Genomic DNA, 27,655 nt, shown 5'->3' with positions numbered 1-27,655 from the left:
TTCCAATTTATTGGTTTTTATGAGATAATAAAGTATACTACGAGCACACACACGCTCTCACACACACGTCTAGAACTAAACCAACTGATCTGTCTGAATGGGTTCACTTAAAGATAATGACAAACGTAAAGATTTAAGGTTAGCGGAGCAGGGAAAAAAGACAACGGTCTCAGTATTGGGGGGGAAAAACGAGACATTGACACTGGTGAACTTGTTAAAAGTATTACTTTGTTTCACGGTATACAAAAAAACCAAAACAAAAGCAAACCATCCACCTACGTCATATTGACAGAAACATACAGGAGTATATCATTACATTGTAGTGCAACAGGTTTCACAGCCAGCAGGTACTCACATTAATCAACCACAAGAGGGAAGCAACAGCTGCGATCGCCCTGGACAGCCCAGAATAATCAACATCCACTGGACATATTTACACTTTTGACAAGAACACATACTAACAGGGTGCATGAGTGTCGGCTCCATTTAGTTTGATACAGAGATCTGGGATTATATGGAAGAATACTCTCTGCATGTTCTTCAAGTGTAATCATGTCAGTGACTTCAGCGGCCGTTAATCACATCACCTTATAAACTAAGAAACAAAGATTCTGAACTAATGCCCATCTATTCCGTAATAGTTTTTTTTTTTTTTAAATTGACCCTCACCATATTAGGCATGTTATTGTCTGTCACCTATCATCCACATGCAGGTTTGCTCAAGCTCAGCAGAATCACATTGCACATTGCATCATCACTTGTAAACTCTCCTCTGACTGGAGGAAACTTGTACAAAACATTGACAACACTTTATTCAGCACTCAATCCCTGTTGCCCACATCAATAAATGTAAGGTAATGGCAACCACTGCTAAATGATGTCAATAGGCATTATCTCACCCTAGGATTTTAACAACAGTGTCAAAAGAAGCTAAAAGCAATCTGGAAAATTCCCAGAGCCTGAAGTGAAGCTCTTCATTTACTCTCTGACAAAAGAAAAAGAAGCAGCAACACTGTGTAGTCAAGCAGCTGGAATCCAGTGTTGTGAGTATGAAGTGATTTTCAGTCCCCAGTATTAGCTGTTGACTAATATTGGATAAATGCCCATCATATGGCTGTTTATATGTTAGTATTTGCTGGTCTTTGAGAGAATTCCAGTCACACTTTCAAACGCTGGTTCTCTGATAGCTCTTTAGCATAGCATTAGCACCAACAACCATGGATATTATTAGCCTGTCTATGCCCTAAGCGGCCATATCACACACATAACATCAAGTGTAATTATTAGAATGGGACGTTTTATTTCATTATGCTAAGCTCAGTGAGTGCTAGTTGTGGCTGCATTCTTACTGCAGGTGTTTAAAGCGCATGACCACCCTCTTCACTGCGGTAACTGTGTTCAGTTTTGGGTTTCTGCGACTAACGCTCTCTGTGTCATGTGAACATGCATTTTGTCGTCCGTTCAAAAAGAGTGAGGAGGGAGTGACTCAATGTTAATGTTTGGACTGAATTTCATTTTCGCCCTAGCTTTTAAGTTCCAGCTCTTCGCTCTTATTTGGTTTAATTTATTAGCCCAAAAGTGACCTTCACTTATTTTTCAGTCCATCATACATCACATTTTCCGGCTAAAATACTATTTGTGACAGTGTTGATTGCTAGAAGTGGTAACGCAGGGAAAAAAAATGATTAAGAACCTAAGAGAAAGAATGCTTTCTTTTTCATCTCCATTCTCTCCTCTGCTTTTATCCACATATGTACATCCCACATCTGTGCAGGTAAGAACGAGGTTTCCGAACAAACGTCAGTTACTTGTGGAGAAAGTTTTAAAGCTTCTCTCTACCATTGTATGTATATCTTCTATTTCTCTCTGTCCTCTATTCCCATCGCGCCTCCTTTTCTTCGTCCACCCGCGCACTCACTTTCCATTACTTGTCCCACTTTTACTCTCGTTCTGCCTCTGTCTATGTGATGTTGGTTATGGGATTGCTGATTTTCAGACAGCTCCAGTAGATAGTTCGTGCCATGGTGAACAGAGCCAGCAACATCACCAGCACCCACGTGACGTAGATCCCCTTGGAGTCCTTAGCCGGTTTCCACGTGCCCACCTGAACACCAAGACAAGCAAAAGTAGATTTTAAAAAGAATCCTTATCAAAACCTATAACCTGAATGTCATTACGTCACATCACAACCCTCACCATAAGTCCTGCAGTGGAGGCGGCCAAGAGGATGAAGAGGAGGAAGCACAGCAGGCTCCGCCTCCTCGGGTAACGACGGCCAATTGAGGAGCTGGAAACAAACGATAGGAGGATATTTAACTGAAGTGTTCAATGTCTGCTTGTTCCATAAACAGCAATTTAGAACTTACACTTTTCTGCAGTGTGGACATCGGGCCAGGGTCCGGTCTGAAAACTCTGTCCACTGGAGAGGAGAGAAGAAGAGCTTGGTTGTGAATTTAAGACAGAGACAAATGCAGAATATTCAGCTATAGAGAAGAAACTAGTTGCTGGTGAGCAGCTATTGTGTCCTACCAGGAATGTATTCGAACAGTGTCCGCAGATGACCCGGACGCCAGCGGGCTGGTGTTGAGGCTCAGGATTATTGCTGCCAATGTGGACCGGTCCCAGGCTGATGATGCGTTTACTTGGCAAAATAAATAATAAATAATAAAATAAAAATAATGACGTTACTTTATTTGAATGCTGGATAATAGAGCTTATGTTGAAACTGTAAAGGAGAAGCTGTAGAAAAGTCTTTTACTTTCTATAGCCACCGAACGCTCCCCCCTAGCATCTCTCAGTTCAGTATTTTGGCAACTGGACGGCGGGTGGATGTTGACAGTGTTACAGTAGACATACAATGTGCGAAAACTTGGAAGAAAACAACAGTTACAACTAGCAGCTGACTCAGTAATGAAGGAACTTAAACCAGCTAAACTGCTGGAAATTTTATTGGCAGCCAATGCTGTTTCAGAATATGTCAACACGTGACTGAATTGCAAACCGTGAAAAGATTTTATGAGCCGCAAACACGTTGATGATTTGTTTACTGTTTGTACATCTTGGATGCAATAGAGACAGAAGAACATCCAAAACTATCGCTAACTTGTCCTTTTTGGTTTCTGTTGTCTGTGACAGTAGCCGAGAATGTTTAAAGACTCTTTATTTGTATTCTGAAGAATTTTATAAAGAAGACATAAAATAATGGAATAATGTGCTTATTTATTCCAGAAACGCATTCTTCAGCGAAGGTTTATGTTCTTAATGGTTGAGCTGGTCCTCCTAATGCTTGTATGGCACAGAAAGGCACCAGACAGTGACGGACTGCCAGCAGATGTCTACAAAAGAAGGGGACGTGCCACTTTGATTGCGATCAATCGAGAGGGCCTCTGCAAAATCCTGTGCAAACTTGGTTGCAAATAACGAAGTTGACCCCTCATGGCTTCATCCTATGACTGAATACAACCACAGGGTCCAAGGGAATGGCGATGCATCCGAACCGTTTCCAGTCAAAAACAGGGTGAGGCAAGAGGAGTCTAAGCACACGCACTCTTCTCCATTGCGTTCTCTACGATGCTACTGGATATCTACAGGGGCTGTGAACAAAGCACATCCATCCAGTTCCGCTCTAGCAGCTAACTCTTCAACTTAACGAGATAACTTTAAGAGATAAGTGCTTGAGGCCCTACTGAGGGAATTCCACTTGGCAAGAGCGTAGCAATGTTCCAACCAACTCCATTGAAGACCTTCTCCCACCACGAGCAGTAACCACAGGCTGCACAGAGGTCACGACCTGCTTCATCTGGCATCTCTCTATCTCCCCAAGGAACCAAACGCTGATGAAAGCCGATGGCTCATTACAGGTGTGATGTACGATTGTGAAATTATCTCATGTGTCTCTAATTCTGAGAGTGATTTGTTCAGCACTGAACCTGTTATTTTATCTGGTGCTGTTTTATTATATAGGAATTTCCACAAAGGGGGTTCATGGCAGCATAATCTTAAAGCTGCCCATTCCATCCGTTATTTTCAATCAAGACACATTGTACCACATTACAGAATAACTGTTTCTTTGTCACAAATTAATTAATTAATTCTCTTTATGTCTCACCAGTATGGTCTTGGGCAAGCGATCCTCTGCGACGTGACTTTGCAAATCAGCAGACAGTTGCATGGGCAACGGACGTACTTCTTTCCAACAGGGGCATTTTTTATCGGCTGCAGGAAATAAAATTCCAAATGTTAGCGGTTTAAAAAAGAAGTCTAAAATAGATTTAAGAGGCTCAGTTTGGATTAGGTCAGCACAAATTCTGCACATATTCTGAAGGGGGACAGGGGAGACTTCCGGAGACAGGAAGTCCATGACACTGTAGAAATCTGATGACATAGCAAAGCGAAGGCACTTGAAGATGTTTTACCAATCCACAAAAGCAAAGAAAAGACTACGACTCAGCCATTTAATAAAACAATAATAAGTATTTTTCGGTTGAAAAAAACCCAAACATTTGAATGATAGGTATTACTTTACTCCACTTTTCTGTGGGCGGGAGGCTAAAGGCAATGATCCACTGTTGCACATTGTGTGCTGATGATGTGCTATGACTCACCGTAGCTTCGTTGCATATACTGCACTTCACCACGTGCTGGTGCGTCTTGCCCTCCACCGATATGGTGGTTTGGCAGACCCTGCAAGCGATGACGGGAGCGCTGCTGCTATCTGGACTGCCTTGCGGTGAGTATGGGGGAGGGGGCTCACCTGGTACCAGTGCACTGGGGAATGGTGCCAGACCTTGGGATAGGACAGAAGGAGGCACTTCAGTTCACTGAAACTGATTATATTCAAGGGTTGTTGGAAGAAGAGCACCAACAACAAAGCAAGAAGATTCAAATCTCCCCAAGCATCTACCTTCTACAGCTGGACAAAAAGTAAACTTTAAATGTTGTCAACGTATGTTTGATTGAACATGTCTCAGATACTTTATTTTCTCAAACGTGTGCTGGCAAATAGCTTTTAATATATATATTTTTAAATATATTTCTACTTTATATTTTTAATACATCTTTGGCAGCTAAACATCTGAAACTACATATTTGCGGCAAAAAAACGGGGCAAGAGGAGAATGTGATGTTTTGAACTAATATTGACATGGTATGATTGGTTCATAATGCACCTAAAGGGTAGGCTTCAAAAGCACATGAGAAGAAAGAGTGAAGTGATTCAGAGTTAATACTGTATTGTAAGGCACATAATCCTCTGCAAGTCCAGTTTCATTCTGATGACCCACTTTTCTGCATTTATGCTTGTGAAAAAGTAATAATTATAAACGAATATATTTAATTAGTAACTATAAGTATTATTATGTCTAACTCAAACCAATCTGCAAAGCTTGCTTTGTCCTTCTGTAAAACTAAAAAAGATCTTAGGTTACAATAATATATAAAGACTTAAAAAATAGCCACAATTAGAAGGATGTAACTAGGACATGCTGAATGTTATGTCGTTAATTATATTTCACTTCGCAACAGACCACGTGTGTATATTTACTGCACAACCGCCGATAAACCAAGTATCAAATAACTGAATGTTTATCATGGATTTCAGCTGTTAGCATAACACATTCATGAAAGGTGCTTACTGTAGTTTAATACCATACGGCCCCTACAACCATGTTAGCAATAAAAACATGCATGTAATTGAGTGACAGATAACTATAAACACAAAACAGGCGTGACGTTAGCAATATTGTGTGCAAGCTAGCTTACATCATGACATTTTTCTGATCTAAATACAAGTAAAGGTGTCCAATAAGTTGACTTAAAGGCCTCTGGAGAGTATATTTAGCAATCTATCGGGGTCGACAAACAAAATAAGTGACATACTCTGTGGTTTGGAAGGATATCCAAGGGAGCTGCCCCCGGGAGACAAGCCGTTGCTTCCGTCGTGCTGCTCGGACAGCAACGGTGACCGTTCCCCGTCTGCCATCGCCAAGGTATGCGGCGGAGAGAATTCAAACTTCCGCAGAGATTTGACAGAAGTGGCGGTAACGCTAAGGCCCCACACTTCTCGGGCTTTAAGTCTTTAACTTCCACATGACACTGGGAGAACACCAAAGGCGGAAGCGAAATAACACAACACGAGTCACATGACTGGGATCTGAGTCACGGCTGTGATGAACAGCGCGTTTGACCAATGAATGAGCTCTCCTCGAACGGATGTCTCTCTCCCCCCCCTTACGTCAGACGTCAGAGCATTTGATGTCACATCCGTGTTTTTTTTTTGTTTTTGTTTTTTTAACTGTTATTGCTTAATCGTTGTCCTTCAGTAAAAATTCAAATTCATGAAAAAGTGCTCTTGCTTAATTGGGCCACTAGATGACGCTCTCACAATTTACAGAGATTCTGAACAGGCGGCAGCTGTGTTTAAAGATTGTGCGTCATTATGACACTTTTATTCACATTTAATTATTTTTTTCTTTTTATATTCCTAGATATTATTTTTGAAATGGTTCCCATTTATTTCTTCTGAAGAGTAACCGAATTCTGTCTTTCATTTAATGTTGTATTGAGTCAAAGGGGGTGTAGAAGCCAAGCCTACCTATCCAGCTGTCTACGGCAAATGCAGTGTTACTGCCTGGATGAGTTGCCAGTTTATAGCACACATCACTATTCCCAATTTGGAGTTCCCAATTCACCTCACATACATGTTTTTGGACTGTAAAAGGAAGCTGGAGTACCTGGAGAGATCCCACGCACAAACATGGAGAAAATGCAAACCCCGAGACAGAAAGGCCTGCCATCAACTGCAACACTTTGTCACCCTCATTAAACTTGGTTCATTATTTAATACATATTAATATTAATATTAATGTATTTTTTTTAACCTTATATATTTAATTATGTTAAACTAATTTCATTGGGGGTGCGGTGAAGGAGCAAAACACTTTGTTACTTTGTTTAAATGTAATATGTTGTTTGTCTGATTATTGTCTTGTATGTGGGTGTTTGTACAAGAGTTCAGCAAAATGGGGAACTATTCAGCCCACCTAATTGAAAATGTCTTACTGACATTGGATGTGCTAGGACCCAAATGCAGCACACCGACTCAGGTACAGTTTAAAGTGATCTTTAATGTCATGGGGAAATTGCTGCTAAGTATTTACAGGAGTGGGAGAGGCTCTGGGTTGATGGAATGACTGGCAAGCAGCAGGGACACAGGTAATTCAGAGGGAGCAGACGGGAGGATTGTCAGGAATAGGCAGGGGGTCAGCGAGCTATAGCAGGACAGAAGAAACCTGGGAGGTAAGACGCCACGCAGCACGAGCAAACAGGAAGCTGGAACTCACAGACAAACCTACAACAGTCCTTGTGAAGTTATCATGGCAAAAAAAGACACATATTTCACTGAGGTCCCCCGACTTTGAAGATGAAGGAATAATGACGACAGATGGATGAGACTGAAAAGTCAATTAATGGTGTGATAATGCTTTTTTTTTTGGGGGGGGGGGGAGTTATCAGACTGATTTAATCATGCCAATGCTGTTCCATCTTGATAACTTCAATGCCAACCTCTTCTGAGGAACTGGTCTTTCTTGAGCAGGGTTTGAATCCAAGAAGAATGAAGCTTAAAAAAAAAAAAACACTTCCTTGACTCTCTTGTTTCACTGAAATAACATTTGTGATGCCTTTGTCATTCGGCTGATGTGCAAGGACTGGTGCAGTCACTATGTCACTTTCTACGACACTACTTGTGCTGCTTCTTGCGTATAGCACCAACGCATCGCATTTCTATGGAACGGTCATGACTTATCACCCAAAACAGTCTAGTGCCAAAGGGTCTACGATCACAGTGAGTATTTCTTTGAATGGCATTTAACATGAAGGTATTAAACATGGTATTTACAATTTTATTGGTTATTGAGTTAAACACTTTTTATAATTATTCATTCATTCATTCATTCATTTTCCATACCCGCTTAGTCCCGAGCTCAGGGTCACGGGGGTCTGCTGGAGCCTATCCCAGCTGTCTTAGGGCGAAGGCAGGGGACACCCTGGACAAGTCGCCAGTTCATCGCAGTTTATAATTATTGTAACACATCAATGGTTGATAGACAAAAAAGGAAAAATCATAAGTGACTTTTAAAAAGTGTTAAAAGCAGTTAAAAAGTTGCCATATACAGTTCTTTGCCAATTTAAGACTTTTGCATTTGAGAAAAAGTATAACTGAATAATTTTTGAATTTTAACATTCATTTCCTTTTAGACATTAAGACATCAGTAATCAGGAACTTTTCATTCATCAAACAGTCCCTGATACAATGTAAAAACAACTTCCATAAGTCACTGCATTGAACAAAGAAACAAAACTGCTTCAACCACCTCATGTAACCAGCAGGAAAAAAGCAGTCCATGTTATACTTATCCTTATTATGGGCGTAATGGTGTAATGATATGCCACTGGAAATGACCAGAGATGCTTCCTTAACCAATAAAGACTAAGGGTAATCAATTGGGGCTTTAGGTTCAGAAAATGTTAAGCCTAAAATTTAGTTTTAATGGTGAAAAGTTTGTTTTTTTAAAACATTATTTGTGTGACAAACTCAAACCCCTCTCTTTATTTGTTTTCTTTATTTGTCAAAAGTCTGTGAAATTAAGTTTACTAATGCAGTTAAACATTGAATGATTGACGATGAGAGCCTCTGCTCTTAGTCTATCCTAAAATGCTTGATAACAATAGATTTGGACATTAAGACACTTGCTTTAGGTGTTGTTGTGGGAGTAAAGTTGATTGATTGGTTGATTGATCTTGTATGAATTTATAATCTTGGGCTCACGATCACTTTAGCTGGGCATGTCTGGTTACCTGCTACTGCAGGTGTTGTGAATTCAACCCCACTGTGAAACAACCTTTTTTCTGTCAGTATCTCTGCATTCTTGTTTCATTACAGGTGGTCCTTCGTTATAAGCTGGGTTTCAGAAGTTGTAGCGATAGTGATACCTGGGGCTGTTTCAGTGGGAATTGTGGTAATGAGAGGTCTTTGGTGGTGAAAACCATCTCAGAAAAGAAAGGAGAGTGGTGTCATTCAGAGGGGATCATGACTCGGCTCGTCCCCAGCAACGGTCTATTCCAGCTAAGGTGAGATCAGCCTGTCATCACACTCTGCTGTCTTTGGGGAGCTCAACGTTCCAATACACTCTAAACTTGCCTAAAAGCTTTTCCAAAACATTAATCGCTCACATGAAAACCCTGACCTTTTCATTGATCTCCACCTCAGGATACAGGGCAGAAATTGGCTTGAAAACCAAAATGGTGTCACAGCATGGAGGGCTGTGACTTTGGTCGAACTAAGGAACAGGTCTGACACAAACCATGCTAACAGATCACCCCAAACCACCATATTGCCAGCTTTAAGGTAAACCCCACTAAAATGTGGGTTGTGGCATTGGTTTGCCATTATTTATTTCTATGTAATTAGCTAGAATTTTGAAATGTATGCTGTGAAATTCCTTTAAATCAGAGCTGTTTAATTGTGTAAACAAATGAACAACATTGCTGTAACCTCGTGAAAGGAGAATACAGGAGATACATTTGAAGTAGCTCAACACAGTGTCTCCATTCCTGTATTTCCTATATGATTGTAAAGCTTGTCAAACACCACTTGAAACCAGGGTCAAAACTGTCTGTGTCTATATGTTTTTCTTTAGAGTTCCATCAAACTGTTTGAGAAACATCCAACTTCTGGCTTTTGACCCGGATGGCGATGAGGTCAAATGCAGATATGGAGAATCGAGGTTTTCTGAGTGTAGAAGCTGCAACAAACCTTCTGTTCTTTCGCTGTCATCAGTGAGTAATGTTTTGAAGCATGTGTTGTATCACACTCTTCCTTCTAGATTTTTGTACAACCCATAAGAAACAGTGATAAGGTGTAGGAATTGGAAAAGTATTTAGTTCTTCCTACTCCTTTTATGAATGTGTATAAATATTTTATTGCGTCTTCTATGTGAATGACATTCCTCTATTTTTTGTATATACTGTATTCATTCATTCGTAGATTGAGTGTTAGGAGTTGGAATTAAGTAGTAGGCTGACTCTGGGTATGAAGTTCCCTCCTCGGACTTCTGTAGGCAGGGCTGCAGAGTCGGGTACAGATGGGAGCTGTTCAAATGCTGAGTAAAGGACACAAGATGAGTCTCTCAAAAGGCACACACACACATGCACTAGAAGTGCAGTAGAGGTAGAGCAGGTCATCCAATAACCGAAGGATTGGTGGTAAGAACCCTTCTCCATCCCAGTCTCAGTGTGTCCTTCTTTGGGCAAGACACTTTACCCACGTTGCTTCAAAACGAATGAGAGTAAATGTTCAGTGGCTGCATATGTAGTTCACCAACACCAGTGTGAATAAATAATGGTTTCAATCTTTTTTCAGTCCTGTAGGCTCCAATTCAATCCCACTGATGCCTCTGGGGTGGCCTTTGCTGTCCAGCTTGTAATGGAGGACTTTCCCCGGCAGACTATCAACCTGACTGAGACTAATGGGAAGCTGGTGACAAAAACCCCTAAGGACGCTCTAAGCAAAATACCTATTCAATTTGCTTTAAAAGGTCAGACTTCACATTCAGAGACACTGTCATTGCAGCTAAAACTTTTTCATCAACTGTTTGTTTACTTGTCGGTGCTAGTGGACCCAAAAGTGACATCGTGCATTGAGGGCATCTACTTGCCTCTGTTCGTGCATCCAACTCCAACCAATGGAGCTCTGCTAAAGGTCTTTGTCAATCACACCTTGACAATCATCATCCACGCAGTGGCAATATCTTCCAGGTAAAACAGAAAAAATATTCCACCCGTCATTTAAATACAGTCCATACACAATGGTTTATTTATTTAGCCACAAAATGTCTTGCTTTTTTCAAAGATTTTGCCAAGTTTAAAGTTTTTAGCTTGACAGAAATTATTGGGTGCACCTCCTGTCAATGACTATAAATGGAATATCAAAAATGTTAGAATTAGTAAAATGTGTGCTCATATCTCCCTTCCCAAGACACTAAACAAGATTCTGCATTGAAAAAGACTTAACCCTCCTGTTATGTTGCGGGTCAAATTGACCCGGGAACATCATTGCCTGTTCCTCACAAACGAACATAACAGGAGGGTTAAACTGATGATTAACACTACCAATGTAATAAACACAATTGGATAAGCATTATTTTTCTTATTTGTGTGAATGCAATCCCAATTTGTTTTTTGTTTTTTGTTTTTTCAGAAAAAGAGTTACATTCAATGACCAACAGAAACATATGTATATATATATATGTGTATATATGTATATATATATATATATATATATATATATATATATATATATATATGTATATATATATATGTATATATATATATATATATATATATATATATATATATATATATATATATATATATATATATATATATATATATATGTATGTCACTATATGAGCAGGAGACTTAAGAGAAAGGTCAAACTCAATTATATTCATTCATTTCATTGACAGGATCAATAATCAGCTTCTGTTGAGCAGTCCTTCCAACGTAATCCAAAACTCAACAGTAGAAGGACAGTTCGTCTTGTCGTGGATGCCGAATGATGACCAGGGTGAAGAGACTCACGCCATTTGTTTTGTTGTCCACGCGTCAAGTAGTGACAAGTAGGTGTGGATCGCTGTTCCCGTGGGTTGGAGGAGGCAGGCACTGACACACACGGCCAGTCCAGCTTTGTAAACAAACATACAAAAAAAAAGGAAAAGCCTTGACATCAACAGACAGAGAGGGGGTGTGGTGTGACCCTCTTCCCCAGAAGAAATGACACCACTGGAACTTCACAAAGCAATTTTTTCTTACCTTATATCTAACAGTGATGAAAATTACATACTGACCCTTTAAATTAGGTATTTTATTTAACAATTTAACCATTTTTACATGGTTATAGAGCCAAGGAAGTTTTTCTTTGCTTTTTGGAAAAATAAAATTGTGAGGCCGCTAGTCCAGGAAAAAGATTGAAGTTTCACATGTTTATATATGTTTTTAATTCTATACTTTATTTGTGCAAAGTATTTTTAAATTTCACTATTTCCACAGCTCTAGAAATTATTACTCTGATCTACGATGCGTGGCAGTGAATGTGGAAAAAGGTGAGTAAAGCTTTTGTCACAAATTTCCTAGAGGTAAAGATGTCAAACAAGTATTTTCTTTGCAGAGAAATTGTCAGACCCTATAACAGAAACTCCAACTGCTGCTCCTACGGAAACTCCGACAGCTACTCCTACAACCGACCCATTCACAAACAGTAGGATCTTTCTTCTCACGTGAACTTACATTAGCTAAAGCTACAGCAAAGCTTGCTGTATCACAGAATTTTTCCAGAGGTGTAGATGTCAAACAAGTCTTTTGTTTGCAGCAAAAAAGCCAGACCCTACAACGGAAACTCTGACAGCTACTCCTACAACCCACTCATCCACAAACAGTAGGATCTTTCTTCTCATGTAAACTGATATCAGCTAAAATTAGAGTTAAGTTTGTTGTGTCACAAGCTTTTTAGAGGTAAAAATGTCAAGCAAGTCTGTTGTTTGCAGCGAAAAAGGCAGATACGACAATAGAAACTCCGACAGCTACACTTAAGGAAACTCTGACAGCTACTCCTACAACCCACTCATCCACAAACAGTAGGATCTTTCTTCTCATGTAAACTGATATCAGCTAAAATTAGAGTTAAGTTTGTTGTGTCACAAGCTTTTTAGAGGTAAAAATGTCAAGCAAGTCTGTTGTTTGCAGCGAAAAAGGCAGATACGACAATAGAAACTCCGACAGCTACACTTAAGGAAACTCTGACAGCTACTCCTACAACCCACTCATCCACAAACAGTAGGATCTTTCTTCTCATGTGAACTGATATCAGCTAAAATTAGAGTTAAGTTTGTTGTGTCACAAGCTTTTTAGAGGTAAAGATGCCAAACAAGTGTGTTGTTTGCAGCGGAATTGCCAGACACGACAACCGAAACTCCGACAGCTACACTTAAGGAAACTCTGACAGGTACTCCTACAATCCACTCATCCATAAACAGTAGGGACTTTCTTTTCATGTGAACTGATATCGGCTAAAATTAGAGTTAAGTTTGTTGTGTCACAAGCTTTTTAGAGGTAAAAATGTCAAGCAAGTCTGTTGTTTGCAGCGAAAAAGGCAGATACGACAACAGAAACTCCGACAGCTACACTTAAGGAAACTCTGACAGGTACTCCTACAACCCACTCATCCACAAACAGTAGGATCTTTCTTCTCATGTAAACTGATATCAGCTAAAATTAGAGTTAAGTTTGTTGTGTCACAAGCTTTTTAGAGGTAAAGATGCCAAACAAGTGTGTTGTTTGCAGCGGAATTGCCAGACACGACAACCCAAACTCCGACATTTACACTTAAGGAAACTCTGACAGGTACTCCTACAATCCACTCATCCATAAACAGTAGGGACTTTCTTTTCATGTGAACTGATATCGGCTAAAATTAGAGTTAAGTTTGTTGTGTCACAAGCTTTTTAGAGGTAAAAATGTCAAGCAAGTCTGTTGTTTGCAGCGAAAAAGGCAGATACGACAACAGAAACTCTGACAGCTACTCCTACAACCCACTCATCCACAAACAGTAGGATTTTTCTTCTTATGTAAACTGATATCAGCTAAAATTAGAGTTAAGTTTGTTGTGTCACAAGCATTTTAGAGGTAAAAATGTCAAGCAAGTCTGTTGTTTGCAGCGAAAAAGGCAGATACGACAACAGAAACTCCGACAGCTACACTTAAGGAAACTCTGACAGCTACTCCTACAACCCACTCATCCACAAACAGTAGGATCTTTCTTTTCATGTGAACTGATATCAGCTAAAATTAGAGTTAAGTTTGTTGTGTCACAAGCTTTTTAGAGGTAAAGATGCCAAACAAGTGTGTTGTTTGCAGCGGAATTGCCAGACACGACAACCGAAACTCCGACAGCTACACTTAAGGAAACTCTGACAGGTACTCCTACAATCCACTCATCCATAAACAGTAGGGACTTTCTTTTCATGTGAACTGATATCGGCTAAAATTAGAGTTAAGTTTGTTGTGTCACAAGCTTTTTAGAGGTAAAAATGTCAAGCAAGTCTGTTGTTTGCAGCGAAAAAGGCAGATACGACAACAGAAACTCCGACAGCTACACTTAAGGAAACTCTGACAGCTACTCCTACAACCCACTCATCCACAAACAGTAGGATCTTTCTTCTTATGTAAACTGATATCAGCTAAAATTAGAGTTAAGTTTGTTGTGTCACAAGCTTTTTAGAGGTAAAGATGCCAAACAAGTGTGTTGTTTGCAGCGGAATTGCCAGACACGACAACCCAAACTCCGACATTTACACTTAAGGAAACTCTGACAGGTACTCCTACAATCCACTCATCCATAAACAGTAGGGACTTTCTTTTCATGTGAACTGATATCGGCTAAAATTAGAGTTAAGTTTGTTGTGTCACAAGCTTTTTAGAGGTAAAAATGTCAAGCAAGTCTGTTGTTTGCAGCGAAAAAGGCAGATACGACAACAGAAACTCTGACAGCTACTCCTACAACCCACTCATCCACAAACAGTAGGATCTTTCTTCTCATGTAAACTGATATCAGCTAAAATTAGAGTTAAGTTTGTTGTGTCACAAGCATTTTAGAGGTAAAAATGTCAAGCAAGTCTGTTGTTTGCAGCGAAAAAGGCAGATACGACAACAGAAACTCCGACAGCTACACTTAAGGAAACTCTGACAGCTACTCCTACAACCCACTCATCCATAAACAGTAGGATCTTTCTTTTCATGTGAACTGATATCAGCTAAAATTAGAGTTAAGTTTGTTGTGTCACAAGCTTTTTAGAGGTAAAGATGGCAAACAAGTCTGTTGTTTGCAGCGAAAAAGGCAGATACGACAACAGAAACTCTGACAGCTACTCCTACAACCCACTCATCCACAAACAGTAGGATCTTTCTTCTCATGTAAACTGATATCAGCTAAAATTAGAGTTAAGTTTGTTGTGTCACAAGCATTTTAGAGGTAAAAATGTCAAGCAAGTCTGTTGTTTGCAGCGAAAAAGGCAGATACGACAACAGAAACTCCGACAGCTACACTTAAGGAAACTCTGACAGCTACTCATACAACCCACTCATCCACAAACAGTAGGATCTTTCTTCTTATGTAAACTGATATCAGCTAAAATTAGAGTTAAGTTTGTTGTGTCACAAGCATTTTAGAGGTAAAAATGTCAAGCAAGTCTGTTGTTTGCAGCGAAAAAGGCAGATACGACAACAGAAACTCCGACAGCTACACTTAAGGAAACTCTGACAGCTACTCCTACAACCCACTCATCCATAAACAGTAGGATCTTTCTTTTCATGTGAACTGATATCAGCTAAAATTAGAGTTAAGTTTGTTGTGTCACAAGCTTTTTAGAGGTAAAAATATCAAGCAAGTCTGTTGTTTGCAGCGAAAAAGGCAGATACGACAACAGAAACTCTGACAGCTACTCCTACAACCCACTCATCCACAAACAGTAGGATCTTTCTTCTTATGTAAACTGATATCAGCTAAAATTAGAGTTAAGTTTGTTGTGTCACAAGCATTTTAGAGGTAAAAATGTCAAGCAAGTCTGTTGTTTGCAGCGAAAAAGGCAGATACAACAACAGAAACTCTGACAGCTACTCCTACAACCCACTCATCCACAAACAGTAGGATCTTTCTTCTCATGTAAACTGATATCAGCTAAAATTAGAGTTAAGTTTGTTGTGTCACAAGCATTTTAGAGGTAAAAATGTCAAGCAAGTCTGTTGTTTGCAGCGAAAAAGGCAGATACGACAACAGAAACTCCGACAGCTACACTTAAGGAAACTCTGACAGCTACTCCTACAACCCACTCATCCACAAACAGTAGGATCTTTCTTTTCATGTGAACTGATATCAGCTAAAATTAGAGTTAAGTTTGTTGTGTCACAAGCATTTTAGAGGTAAAAATGTCAAGCAAGTCTGTTGTTTGCAGCGAAAAAGGCAGATACGACAACAGAAACTCCGACAGCTACACTTAAGGAAACTCTGACAGGTACTCATACAACCCACTCATCCACAAACAGTAGGATCTTTCTTCTTATGTAAACTGATATCAGCTAAAATTAGAGTTAAGTTTGTTGTGTCACAAGCTTTTTAGAGGTAAAGATGCCAAACAAGTGTGTTGTTTGCAGCGGAATTGCCAGACACGACAACAGAAACTCCGACAGCTACACTTAAGGAAACTCTGACAGCTACTCCTACAACCCATTCATCCACAAACAGTAGGATCTTTCTTCTCATGTGAACTGATATCAGCTAAAATTAGAGTTAAGTTTGTTGTGTCACTAGCTCTTTTTTAGAGGTTAAGATGCCAAACAAGTCTGTTGTTTGCAGCGGAATTGCCAGACACGACAACAGATACTCCAACTGCTACTCCTACAACTGACCAATTCAAAAACAGTAGGACCTCTTTTTTCAACTAATCCTTCCTTTTCCTTTTTTTCATGACCAAGTGTTTGTCTTGCCTCTTGCCTGCATCGTCTTGATAAGTCACTCTGTTGGTAGTTTGCATACATCTGAAACTCAGGATTTCCTCATCGACTTCACTGTCTGAAGATTCCATCAGGGAATTTTTGACAAAGGTGAGGCTGTGACATGACTCAGATTCCATTTCACTGAATGTTGTAACAAGCTGTCTAAAGGTTTCCATGGAAGTGTAATGTGAGTAGGTGGAAGGGTGCCTAAAAATGGAGGAAGTGAATAAATGTCCCATTCCCTTCTGAGAGCTATTTGTTTTGCGTCGTTTTAAACAATGATTAAATGATTCACTAATGTTTAAAAATGGTTTAAAGTCCGCAACTACTCCTGGAATAGCAGCAATGTAATTACGAGTGCTAAACTATATCTGCTATAATTTTGGTGCACAGGTATTTTTCAAATTTAAAATGATAAAGAATGGAAAATGCTATTGTGTGTTAATATTCCTATTTGCATGACCGTTGTGCATTGCGCTATATGTATTTTCTGCATGTATAATACCAAGCAATTAAGAACAATGGCTTGTATCCATGAATGGTGCTTGTACTTTACTGAGAAATAAGCAGTTGATGACATTTAAACATGCTCTACAAGCCATTATGTGTCCAATAATGATGATCATATCACTACTGTCTGCTTTCTTTTCCAGCTTAGTCATCTGCTCAAGTTGCCATCCTCTACCTGCCTGAACTCCGGCTTAATAAAGTGTTCTGAGTCTCAGTCCACAGACAATAACTGTAGGCTCAAGACACCGTAATTCTTCTGAGGAATTCTTCAAGGAATAAATACCTACAAGCACTGTGATACGTGCACAAGACTGCTGTTCTTTGTTATCTTTGCTTATTGCATCTGTTCCGATCAAATAAGTCATAATAAGAATTTATCTGTTTTTATTTCCTCAGCTTTTGTTGTCTTTTAAAAAAGTAACTTGTTCTTATTAATATATTATGAGTTCTTATTCTTGTCTTGATGGATTTTGTTATGAGACTTGGTCCCCCCTCCCTTATTTTAAACACACTTAAAGTTATATGATTATACTGTCTATGCTGTACAGTTTATGCTTCTACCTTCATTTGTGGTATGTTACTCAACTCAGCTTTAAAACCATTATTCTCAGAATAAACAAATAAAGACAGGGAAAACAGAAACAAAACCATGCTTTGTTTAGAAACACGTTTGTTTTTACTTCCATTAGAACGATCCAGAGCAGCATGTCATTTGGAATAATATACAGGTCACGGCTTCCAGACAATAAATAAAACATCAATTCAGTTGTAAACTTGTTCATTATGATGTCATATGATTTACAAAACTCCTGGGTTTTGTCAGCAGGGTGTCAAGCTACCACCTGTGACCCGTCAGCCAACAATGTACTTTACTTGAAGAAGCATTTCTAAAGTATTCCAATATTTGTTTAATTACTTTGCATGAGATGATTATGTTGTTTATTTTACATAAACAAAACAAAACAAAAAAGTATGAGAGAAGTTACAGTCTTCTGAATGACTGAACAGGCTCAGGAAAGGTTAAATGTGAAGTTGGGAGGCTGATGGCACAGTGGTAGCTTCAGACACCCTTCGACTGTGCACACATTCCTTTCTGCTGTCAAGTGAAACAGCAATTGGGGTGCGCTAGTTTTGTTTCAGCTGATAGCTCGAGTCTGCTTACAATAATTGAAAGCAGTTGATATATAAAATGAAAAGTGCATTTTTCATAGGTTAAGCCATAATATCCTGATACAAACATTTCCAAATAGTTCTATCTTCCATAAGAAAATGTTCTTTCTTAAACCAACATGACTTCCTTTAATTGTTATTTAGAATAGAGGTGACGCCTTCTGAATGACAAATGCTTGTCAATTTTGCGAGGCTCTGGTTGCCGATGACATCATCATCTTGCATATTTTCTCACGTTTTATAAAATGGGAGGACGTGGAGACATGTCTGACAGCGTTAAGTGGCAAAACCTTAAGATTGGAGACCTGTGCACCAAGCAGGGGGAAATAAAACGAGCGCACCCTGTTGACAGACACCAATACAAAAAAGGAGACATAACAGTACAAAAGGAGCAAAAGAAAAAAGCCAAACAACAAACCACTGCTTTTTTCGCTCCACGTGAAAAGCACACACACATTACTCTCGACAGGTGAAGAAGACAAACTAATGAAACCAAAATAAAACAAACACATGGACAGTAGTAAATTTAGCCTTAAATACATTTCAGATTCCCTTGATAGATAATTTTGTTTAGAGACAAAATTTCATTCATCAATTTTTTGCAGTATGATTACATTTACTTCCCCATTTTTCTTTTCCAAAGAACTCAATTCATTTTGACAGCAAAGAAAAATAATAATAATAATATAAAAACATCCCTTAGGTTCCAGTAACTCCTTCTTTGGGGAAAATTGCACATTATCAGTGTAAAATAAGTACTTTCCTATGTACAGTCCTGGAAAAATAAATCTAACTGCTGGGTAATAAGTGACCGGAGAGGATTAGCAGTGGTTATAAAAGGTTATCGAGATGACACACTGTCCTTTTACCCCCCCCAAAAGTTTGAAAACAATGTGTACAAAAGAGTGTCCCTTATGGTTACCTGTGAACACGGTTTTGGTCAGTTTTTGTGAGGAATGTTAGAAGCGGCACAGGCTGTCTTTAGTGTATATGCATCTGTGTGAAGATATAAGAAAACGAGGGCTGCCACTTTGAAACTGCTGAAACCTGAGTAAACAGGCGGATATAAATATATTAGTTTATCGTACTGTGATCAGTCTTTGTCTGTTCATGTTAAGAACAGACCTTAGAGACACAGATGCATTAAATTAAACAAGTGCAGTTTCGAGTGTCAAAGTCTGGACTCTTTTTTTGAACAGAACCTTGATCAGTGTCATTAAAAATACCTGTGGAAACCCAACAGTTATGAGGCGAAACGGCTGCTGTGACAAGTGTTGCCTCAGGACTGAAATATGAAGCTTTTCATAACTGTACTGTCTATAAAATTACTTTTAAATGGAGGCTGACAATATTATAAACTCGTTGAGACCCCTAAGACCTCTTAAAACCGCTGCCAACATTTCTCCAATTCCACACTTTTAAACATTTGAACGACATTCAAAGAAATAAACTTGTTCTTACAGCTCCTTCACATTTTGAAACAAATTAGAAAAAAAAGGGGGAAACCGAGGACGAGGGAGAAAAAAAGTGTAGTAAACATAAAGCAACATATAAATGAGCAAAAACAAAGAAGCACTTGTATTCATGTTCCCTTGTGTATCTGAAAACCACATTCAGTGCAAGTTAAAAACAGGTTAAAGCGTCAACAATAGACGTACTGTATGTACATGTGTACATGTATGTATGTTAAAAACAAAACAAAATTGGAGGTGTGAAGTTGCCTTTGTGCGATGCTCCGTTAACAACAGTTCAGCTCCATAATAAAAGACTCCAGGAAGGATGCCGTCTGGAGCGTTTCTCTTGTTTTTGTTTATTAAGGTATCATTGAAGTTAGCATCATCATATATCCAGGATACTTTTGCACAGTAATGTGTGTGAGCGGCTGTAATAAGCTTCCAATGCCGGCTGCCACAGCATCTCACTGTAAATACGAGGTAATCGTGTCTTTCACAAAGGTTGACAAGAGTCTTGGTGAATCAAAAGACTCCATCATTGTTCCTGTACATCCAACCCGAGACCTGAATAAAAAGGCAGCTTCACTCCTCACATCGAAACACACAGATAGTGGTAGAGGGTACTCCACATAATAGCTTATAACAATAAATAAAGTTTAGGTTCTAGCCTTTAATTAAATTTAGAGGAAAACATATGAGTGCACTTTTAAGGTATGTTTGCTTAGCCTGTTTCTCACCACAAATTACTACCTACAGCTTTGGACTGAGAATAGAATTTGAGGAGAACAAACAAACAAACAAACGAACAAACAAACAAACAAACAAACAAAAAACTTTCCTCTTCTGCATCTTGGTTTCCCACAGATTTGTCATTAACCACATTAAAAAGGTACTGCAGGACACAGACAATGGAAGGAACACATGGAAATCAATCCCTTAACAGGCATTGCACAGACCTTGTTTGCTTCAAAGCCTTCAAGCACGTCCAAAAAAAACGTATCTATTTTTTTCTCCAATAAAGCATTCAGTTTATACCACATTACTTCATTCAAATGGGCAAAAAAAAGACCAAATTTATGAAAAGAAACATCATCTCTTGAACTTAGGGCTAATTCCAAAATGAAAAGTATATAAATGAAACAACCTGTTCTACACTGGCTTTTAAAGCAATTTCAATGGGGACAAGTGGGCAAATGTGTGCAGGTGTCAGCCACCTTCAGAACAAAACAAAACAAAACAAACACAAACCTTTTGTAGGTTAGAAAAAAAATAAAACGCCAGGAGTTGACCAACCCCCCCCCCCCAAAAAAAAAAAAAAAACACTGAACCCTGACCTTGTTTAGTAAGTCTGAGGAAGTTGCTGATGTTTGTTGGAGTCATATAATACATGGTTGGGAAAAGCAGTGGGGTATGACTGATAAAGGCAGCCTTCTCGTCATGAATTAGCTTTAGAGTTCTACCTGAGGAATGTTCTCAGAAAGTTGTGGACAAACAGTATATGATTTTACCCATTGCACCAATGTGACAGGTTCTGTTGCAAAATGAGCACTAATAAGGTGTCCTCAATGTAACCAAAATTTGCACAAAGTTTAGTGTGTTCACAGTTCAGTTAAAGTTGCTGCGCAGCTGCTAAATTGATTTGAACTGCAAATCGCAAAATGAAGTACCAGGTTTCAGGAAACTTGCTGACTTGCGAGGTAAGGTAAGCATGTGCCAAGCATGTACTAAGCAGTACCTGATGCAGATACTGTTACCTTGTGGCGCTTGTGCATTACTACAGTGTTTAGTGGCAACGTCAGAGTGAGAGAGAAGCAAACAGTGTAAGAAACAAGAAAAAGGCCTGGGGTCTCCCATCACTCAAAAAAACTGCATTTAGAGCTCAGTCATGTTTGGCTACAGCCTGTGCAAATTAAGAGCTTCTCTTTGTGCAGATTTGGTCAATTTTTTTTTAAAGTTCTTTTTAAATAAGTCTGGCGCCAAATCCTGGGTATAAACTGACAGTTAAGGTGGATTAAAAAGGTTGGAGAGCAGCAGTGTCAGAGTGTTGTAAACGCGGTCGTCAGCCTCATCAGTCAAACTCCAGGCAAACATTTCAAACCCGTCAAAATAATGAGAAATGACAGGTCGTCAAAATAAGTTTTTCTCTCAAGGTAGGACAACATCTGTCTGACGCAAATGATTCCCTTCAATCCAGATATCGACTTCAATCTAATGCTAGAAAAAAATAATCATTGGTCAGTTCATTGAGTGCTCACATTCAGCCCACTTTTCTCCTCTCTTCCTCTTCAGCGCACAGGTCGAAGGATAAGACGCCAGAGTTGGGCAGTAAATATTCAAGCTCTTATTGTCACTCACACACAAAAGCAGGACTTCTTCTTCTTTGATTTCACCCACAGACCAAAGTCAGACGTCATAGTCAGGGAGGGCAGAGTAGGAGATGCCGCCAACAGATGGGGGGTTGGAGTGAAGCGGAAGGAGCCAGCAAAAGACTGAACCTGAAGGAGACGACAGAGTAGTTTGACATGAAAGGATTGACAAGCCACCATCGGTGCTTTGCTTTCTGCGTGTTCATGACTGATTATATGCCAACCTCTTCCAAAAACCTCCCGCAGCAGCGCCAGCTTTGGCTTGCGGGTGTGTGTGGGGTGATGGGGCAGCTGGGAGGAGTGGGTGGTGGAGGAGGAGGACGAGGAGCCTCGGTCTTTGATCATCAGCCTGTTCCTCATCTGCTCTATGGGCGTCTCATCTGTGATTATTGAGACCAACTGAAAGTAGAGCAGAAAGCAAAACATCCAAAACATTTTCCGATGTTTTCATAAATATGACGCTTTCGTCTTTAATGCATCCACACAAGCACAAATTCTAACACTTTGTTTCATCCTAAAAATATGAATGGGTGTTGTCAGATAAAAAAAAAAATAATACACATCTGCATGAGGTAGAACACTTCCAACATTTAGCTTTGGATAGAGAATTTAAACCAAACATGCAATGCCGCCACTCCACAGTGTAAACGACCATGGCAGGACCCGTAAATGCGTGTCTCCTGGGGGCTCAAGGCAGGGGTGGGCAAACTTTTTTTTTTTGACTGGTGGGACACAGTGGGTCCTAACATTTGACAGACGGGCAAGAGCAGGAGCAGATGGATGGAGTGTTTTGGTGGCCCACCTCATACGGGGAAAAAATATATATCATGGGATATGTAGAAAGCAATTGAAAATGGACCAAAGCAAAGTAAGAAAAAAATATCTGTCTTTAATGCCTCATGGTATTTAGCTCTTTACTGAAATGATTCTAAAGACACTGAAAAAATGGAAGAAATACAAATATTTTTTTTTTACATACTCACTATTAATTTAATTTCTTCAAGTTCAGCGGTCCGGATTAAAAAGCTTAAGGGGCGGCATATGGCCCACTGGCCGCAGTTTGCCCATCCTCAGTCTCAAGGCTGCTTTCGAAACGGATAGTTTTAGATTATAATTAAATTATCCAAGCATTTATGAGAATAAAAATGTCCGACGTTGAGGTGAGTGGCTCACTACATGTTACGGTTGGTGTGAGAGATTGACCTTGTTTAGATACAGATGCATGGAGAAAATCAGACCGCTAAGTACAGCACCTGAACCAAGTCAGGACTCACCTGACTCTGCCCTGTGGGTCCCGTCTACTAAGGAGGTCATGACACCTTTTGCTAACATCAAATCACTAATCCCACATTCATTTCAAACTAAATGCTTCAATTCAAGGCAAAATGTAAACGTGGCACAAATATATGCCTCTGCTGTGAGCGTGTGCGCCTACCTGATCGTAGAAGATGACCATGACAAAAACGCCGAACAACACTGACTCCACCAGGAGGATGATGTAGTGAGCACTGAGAGGGAGCATGTCACAAAAAAAAAAAAAACAGGCTGAATGAGTATTAAGATCAAAACTGAACAGGCTCCGGTGAAACTTTGTGAGAAGCTAAACTCACACGATCAGATGCTTGCTGGGCGTCTCCTCTCCTTCCTTCTCGGCCTCACCTTCTCTCTCGTTACGTATACGCCATACCCAGGCCGACACCACCAGCACCAGGGAGTACAGGCTGGCCATGCCTGCACCAGAGGACAGCAATGGCATTTCATTCCAGTTCCCATTCAAAAAAATTGGTGAATTGAGCCCTTTCATGCCTAACGCACAAAAACCAAACACAGCACTGTGTCCACAGTGTTACTTAAGTAACGTGTAAAAAGAAATATAGGAATATCATATAAAATAGTGCATAAATATGAAAATGTTCAGTTGTGTTTCCATGCCTCAAGAGAAATATAAACACTTTTGATTCATGCAAATTATATCAAAATAAAAGAACAGGGAGAGACTGCAATTTGCACAGTCCTACGACTACAAAGGGCTGCAAAATGACAGCAGCATTAATGTGGACATGTTGCATATACTCACCAGTGTAAAAGAGAAATTGGATGAAATACTTTTGGTTGAGTTCGCCGACACAATTGTTAATCCTGATCCACAAAAGCCAGAGAAACAAACAGGGACAAGGTTGGGATAAATTAATGCTAGATGACATTTGATGAGAAAAGAATGGACAAATATAGAGCACCAATGAGGGGATGAATACACACGACATGGACAGATGACTTCTTCTCACCAGGGACAGTGGTGGTCCATGCGGCGTATGCATCTCTGACAGACGCGGCAGTGATGCGCTCTGGGCGGCCGGTACGTTTCACAGCGGCTACACACTGTCCACCCATCACAGCTCTGAAAACCACATCACAACTTGTGACTGAATACACGTCACGTGTTAATAAAGCTTCCCTTTTTTCAACTAACGTGGACGGTTTTGTGGCAGCGAAAAGGTTCAACTGGCTGACCTTGTACCAGCAGCCACTCCATTACTGGATACTTCATGATCTATTGTTGGTCATTTGGGCAATTAATTAAAAATACTATGTATTAAGTACAGCACCAAGTTTTTACCTATTCATATATAAATATATAAAATAATAAAACTTACAATATTAACCTATTTGAGCATTTTTTTCAAATGTGTGACAGTTCTTAAAATTTTGCGAAAATGTATTCCTGAACATCCTAATTTTTTTAACTTTTAAAATTTCTCTTAACCCCACCCCTCCCTTTTTGTCTTGAAACATGATTGTTAGATATTCAAAATTCTTTATTCATTTTGTTTGCAATATCACCCAATTTGAAGACTAAGTTTTCTGCCTCATTTTGATAATTTTACATGGATAGCAGAATGCTGAGTATTTACCACCGAAGTACTTTTCAGCATTTAAGCAGCCATGTTTAGGAAAATGCACAATGTAATCTCTGTGGTACTAGTACAAGTGAGAATATAAAACAGTCTTAAAAAAAAATCAGTCTAGGTACATGGAGAAATATACTTAAAAAAAAAAATAAACAGAAGGAACCACGAGTACATCCTGTTGTTCCAGTTAGGGGCGCTATTTTATTCACAGGTAAATTATTAACATTGAAATAATAATCTTAATCACACATTTCTTTTTCAGATGTATTATTAAACTCAGAAGAAAAAAAAAATTCAGGTCCAATCAAGCCATTAAGTGTGTTTGGTATTATGTTAGACGTTTTTTGAACCAGTTCAAAATGAAGGCAAGCCAGGCAGTCCCCGACACACCATAGTCTTCCCCCCTCTTCAAAGCATCTTCAAAGATTCCTGTTCTTCGTTGTATTTCCCATCACTGTGTAAGGCTGCATGCATCCGTCATTAGGCTCACAAGTACAAACATAATGACAGGCCCAAAGGCAGACAAAATACAGCTGCACAGATGTAAACACAAAGCCTCTGTTCTGCAAATGCGCAGCTGTTAATAAACCAGTTACAATCAGAACAACCACACTTTAATTTTATTGATGGAAAAGCGGCTGTTTCAGAAAGACTTTTATTTTGAAAATAAAACTACACTTTACAATTCATTACCAATCTGTGGTGAAAATATTCACCTAATTTAATGGTAAAATTGGGGACTAATTGGGAAATAAACAATGTAACTCACCCGCTCATTCATTCGAGACGACTGTGATCGGAGGTCTGAGAAGTCTAGCGCTGTGTCAGGAAGAGGAACCATACCTGACAAATGACAGACAATTCAAAAGTTCAATCAAAAGTCCAGAGTCTTGGTCATGTTCCGTAATGACTTATGAACCTGAAGAGTAAACAGATGCTGACCGGGGTCGGAGAATACAGCCTTGGAATGGCATGCCAGCAACAGCAGAAGAATCAGGTTGAACACTGATCCATGCAGAGTACACCACATACTATGAACGGGTCAGAAGAGTAGAGGACAGCTTGTTTAGAAAATGTGAAACCACCACTTGGGAGCAGCAAATATCAAAAAACAACAACAACAACAACAACTGAATCGTTAAAAGGTGAAAAACATTGTCTTTGTCAAACTTATATTCACTTGGTGAAGAGTCAGAAAAAGCCACCCTCAACACACAATCTCTTATCTTATGTCATGATGTTGGAAAAACACCTGTTCTGGTAAAGGGGAGGAAAATATACTATTTGCAAAACATAGAACAAACTGAACAAATGTGGTTGCACATTTAGATATAAATAATAATAAAAAGTCAATTACGTAATAATAAGTCATTCGTCTAACAGTAAATAAAAAATACGAGTAAGCTGAATTTTCCCCCTCCTATCTAATGAACACTACTGGCCTTGAGTCCAACGCCAACGCCGATTTATTACAAGTCATGACAGATTCAAACAACGATTTTGTCTCAAACAATTAAATAAGGCCGTTTGTTTCAGTTGTATTTTGTTTTTAAACGGAGCATAGGACACCTGCCTATTGGACCAACGACAAGCAAAACCCCATAAACTCGCCCCGACGCGGAAATTCAGCAGGAAATAAACGGACTCAAATGTACACTTTTGTCTGGACAGAAACCAAAGAAAACAACAAAACAAACAAACAAACAAAAAAAACAAAAAAACGAAACCCAGTGAGGAGAATGCTGTCAAACCTGCCTGCTGCCGATTGAATGAAAACAGCGCAGTAAAGCAGGCTCAATGTCCATTTATAACGAGTCCAACACATCAGAAACGAAAACACTTACCTGTCCGAGTAGGCGGGGATGAGGACATACTGAATAACTACGTAGTCCGCGTAAAAAACACTAAAATAAGTTAAAATTAAACAGATAACGCCGCAGGGATCTCGCTTACAGCGAAGGAACGCCATTTTCTTATAGGCTCCGCCCCCTTTCAACGGTTTCCGGGTGACGTCACACTGAAAGTTGCCTCTGCTTTTTTGGATGACAGGTGCTGAGAATGGACCGGTTTCTTGGGCGGGCATATCCAAGTCTGAGAAAATTAAACCACAGCGGAGAATGCAAAGTCAATGACTATTCCTCGAATACCTTTTCGTTTATATATTTCTTCTTCTTCTTCTTCTTCTTTTTTTTTTAATGCATCCCATTTTTTAAGGAAATATTAATATAATGTACTGGTTGTAATTGATTGCTTGTTGTCTCTGTTTCATTGCATTAACATAATGCAATTTATATGAGTGTGAATTTTTAATAAATGCAAAACCAGTATGTGTCTCTTTATGGCTACACCATGCACTGGTATGAACACACTCGGGAAAGCACATTTTTCCAAGCATTACAATAACGAAGAAACAGGTTAGTCTTTAGTTTGAAATGTTTTGCATTAAATACAAATACTATTACATGTATATGATTGTGTTTCTGTTCATTTTCAAGGAGACGTTCGTGAAACATGCAGCATTCGAACACAAGATGGCAGCAGAGATCCCCATGCCGCACGTTGACAGTTACGCACAGCGTTGCTCCTCCCTTCAAGTAGGCAGTAACCAGGCCGTCACCCTTCTCGTTGGCTCAACAGTTTT

The 27,655-nt window shown here is 39.4% G+C and overlaps 3 protein-coding genes across 7 annotated transcripts; 1 reads left to right on the top strand and 2 right to left on the bottom strand.

Moving 5' to 3' along the window:
- Positions 1 to 206: 206 nt before the first annotated feature.
- Positions 207 to 6,146, bottom strand: LOC142893541 (type I phosphatidylinositol 4,5-bisphosphate 4-phosphatase-A-like). Of its 2 annotated transcripts, XM_076034201.1 has the most exons (8): positions 5,878 to 6,146; positions 4,605 to 4,786; positions 4,109 to 4,215; positions 2,759 to 2,868; positions 2,530 to 2,641; positions 2,367 to 2,419; positions 2,197 to 2,287; positions 207 to 2,104 (listed from the first exon to the last, which is right to left on the bottom strand). In XM_076034201.1, exons 1-8 carry the CDS (start codon positions 5,978 to 5,980, stop codon positions 2,044 to 2,046), a joined length of 819 nt encoding a protein of 272 aa, XP_075890316.1. In that variant the 5' UTR covers positions 5,981 to 6,146; the 3' UTR covers positions 207 to 2,043. The 2 variants fall into 2 exon arrangements, with proteins under 2 accessions (XP_075890316.1, XP_075890317.1); XM_076034202.1 differs by lacking the exon at positions 2,759 to 2,868 and having other exon boundaries at positions 5,878 to 6,139.
- A 1,449-nt stretch (positions 6,147 to 7,595) lies between these two features.
- Positions 7,596 to 17,567, top strand: LOC142893540 (uncharacterized). Of its 3 annotated transcripts, XM_076034198.1 has the most exons (12): positions 7,596 to 7,843; positions 8,942 to 9,129; positions 9,269 to 9,406; positions 9,699 to 9,837; positions 10,421 to 10,595; positions 10,674 to 10,815; positions 11,526 to 11,678; positions 12,109 to 12,316; positions 16,264 to 16,353; positions 16,466 to 16,531; positions 16,637 to 16,713; positions 17,259 to 17,567. In XM_076034198.1, exons 1-8 carry the CDS (start codon positions 7,721 to 7,723, stop codon positions 12,167 to 12,169), a joined length of 1,119 nt encoding a protein of 372 aa, XP_075890313.1. In that variant the 5' UTR covers positions 7,596 to 7,720; the 3' UTR covers positions 12,170 to 12,316; positions 16,264 to 16,353; positions 16,466 to 16,531; positions 16,637 to 16,713; positions 17,259 to 17,567. The 3 variants fall into 3 exon arrangements, with proteins under 3 accessions (XP_075890313.1, XP_075890312.1, XP_075890314.1); XM_076034197.1 differs by lacking the exon at positions 16,264 to 16,353; XM_076034199.1 differs by lacking the exon at positions 16,264 to 16,353 and having other exon boundaries at positions 7,597 to 7,843; positions 11,526 to 11,682.
- A 3,494-nt stretch (positions 17,568 to 21,061) lies between these two features.
- On the bottom strand, positions 21,062 to 27,644 carry LOC142893538 (palmitoyltransferase ZDHHC3). Of its 2 annotated transcripts, none has more exons than XM_076034195.1 (9): positions 27,477 to 27,644; positions 25,957 to 26,045; positions 25,784 to 25,857; positions 24,391 to 24,503; positions 24,183 to 24,244; positions 23,716 to 23,836; positions 23,541 to 23,613; positions 22,330 to 22,504; positions 21,062 to 22,234 (listed from the first exon to the last, which is right to left on the bottom strand). In XM_076034195.1, exons 1-9 carry the CDS (start codon positions 27,563 to 27,565, stop codon positions 22,143 to 22,145), a joined length of 888 nt encoding a protein of 295 aa, XP_075890310.1. In that variant the 5' UTR covers positions 27,566 to 27,644; the 3' UTR covers positions 21,062 to 22,142. The 2 variants fall into 2 exon arrangements, with proteins under 2 accessions (XP_075890310.1, XP_075890309.1); XM_076034194.1 differs by lacking the exon at positions 27,477 to 27,644 and adding an exon at positions 26,859 to 27,031.
- Between the last annotated feature and the right edge of the window lie 11 nt (positions 27,645 to 27,655).

This window comes from Nelusetta ayraudi, unplaced genomic scaffold (genome assembly GCF_046127955.1).
Source record: "Nelusetta ayraudi isolate G7.1 ecotype Tasmania unplaced genomic scaffold, CSIRO-AGI_Nayr_v1 ptg000042l, whole genome shotgun sequence".
NCBI lineage: Eukaryota > Metazoa > Chordata > Actinopteri > Tetraodontiformes > Monacanthidae > Nelusetta > Nelusetta ayraudi.
Note: the sequence above shows the minus strand (reverse complement) of the source record. Positions and strands in the feature narration are given on the sequence as shown.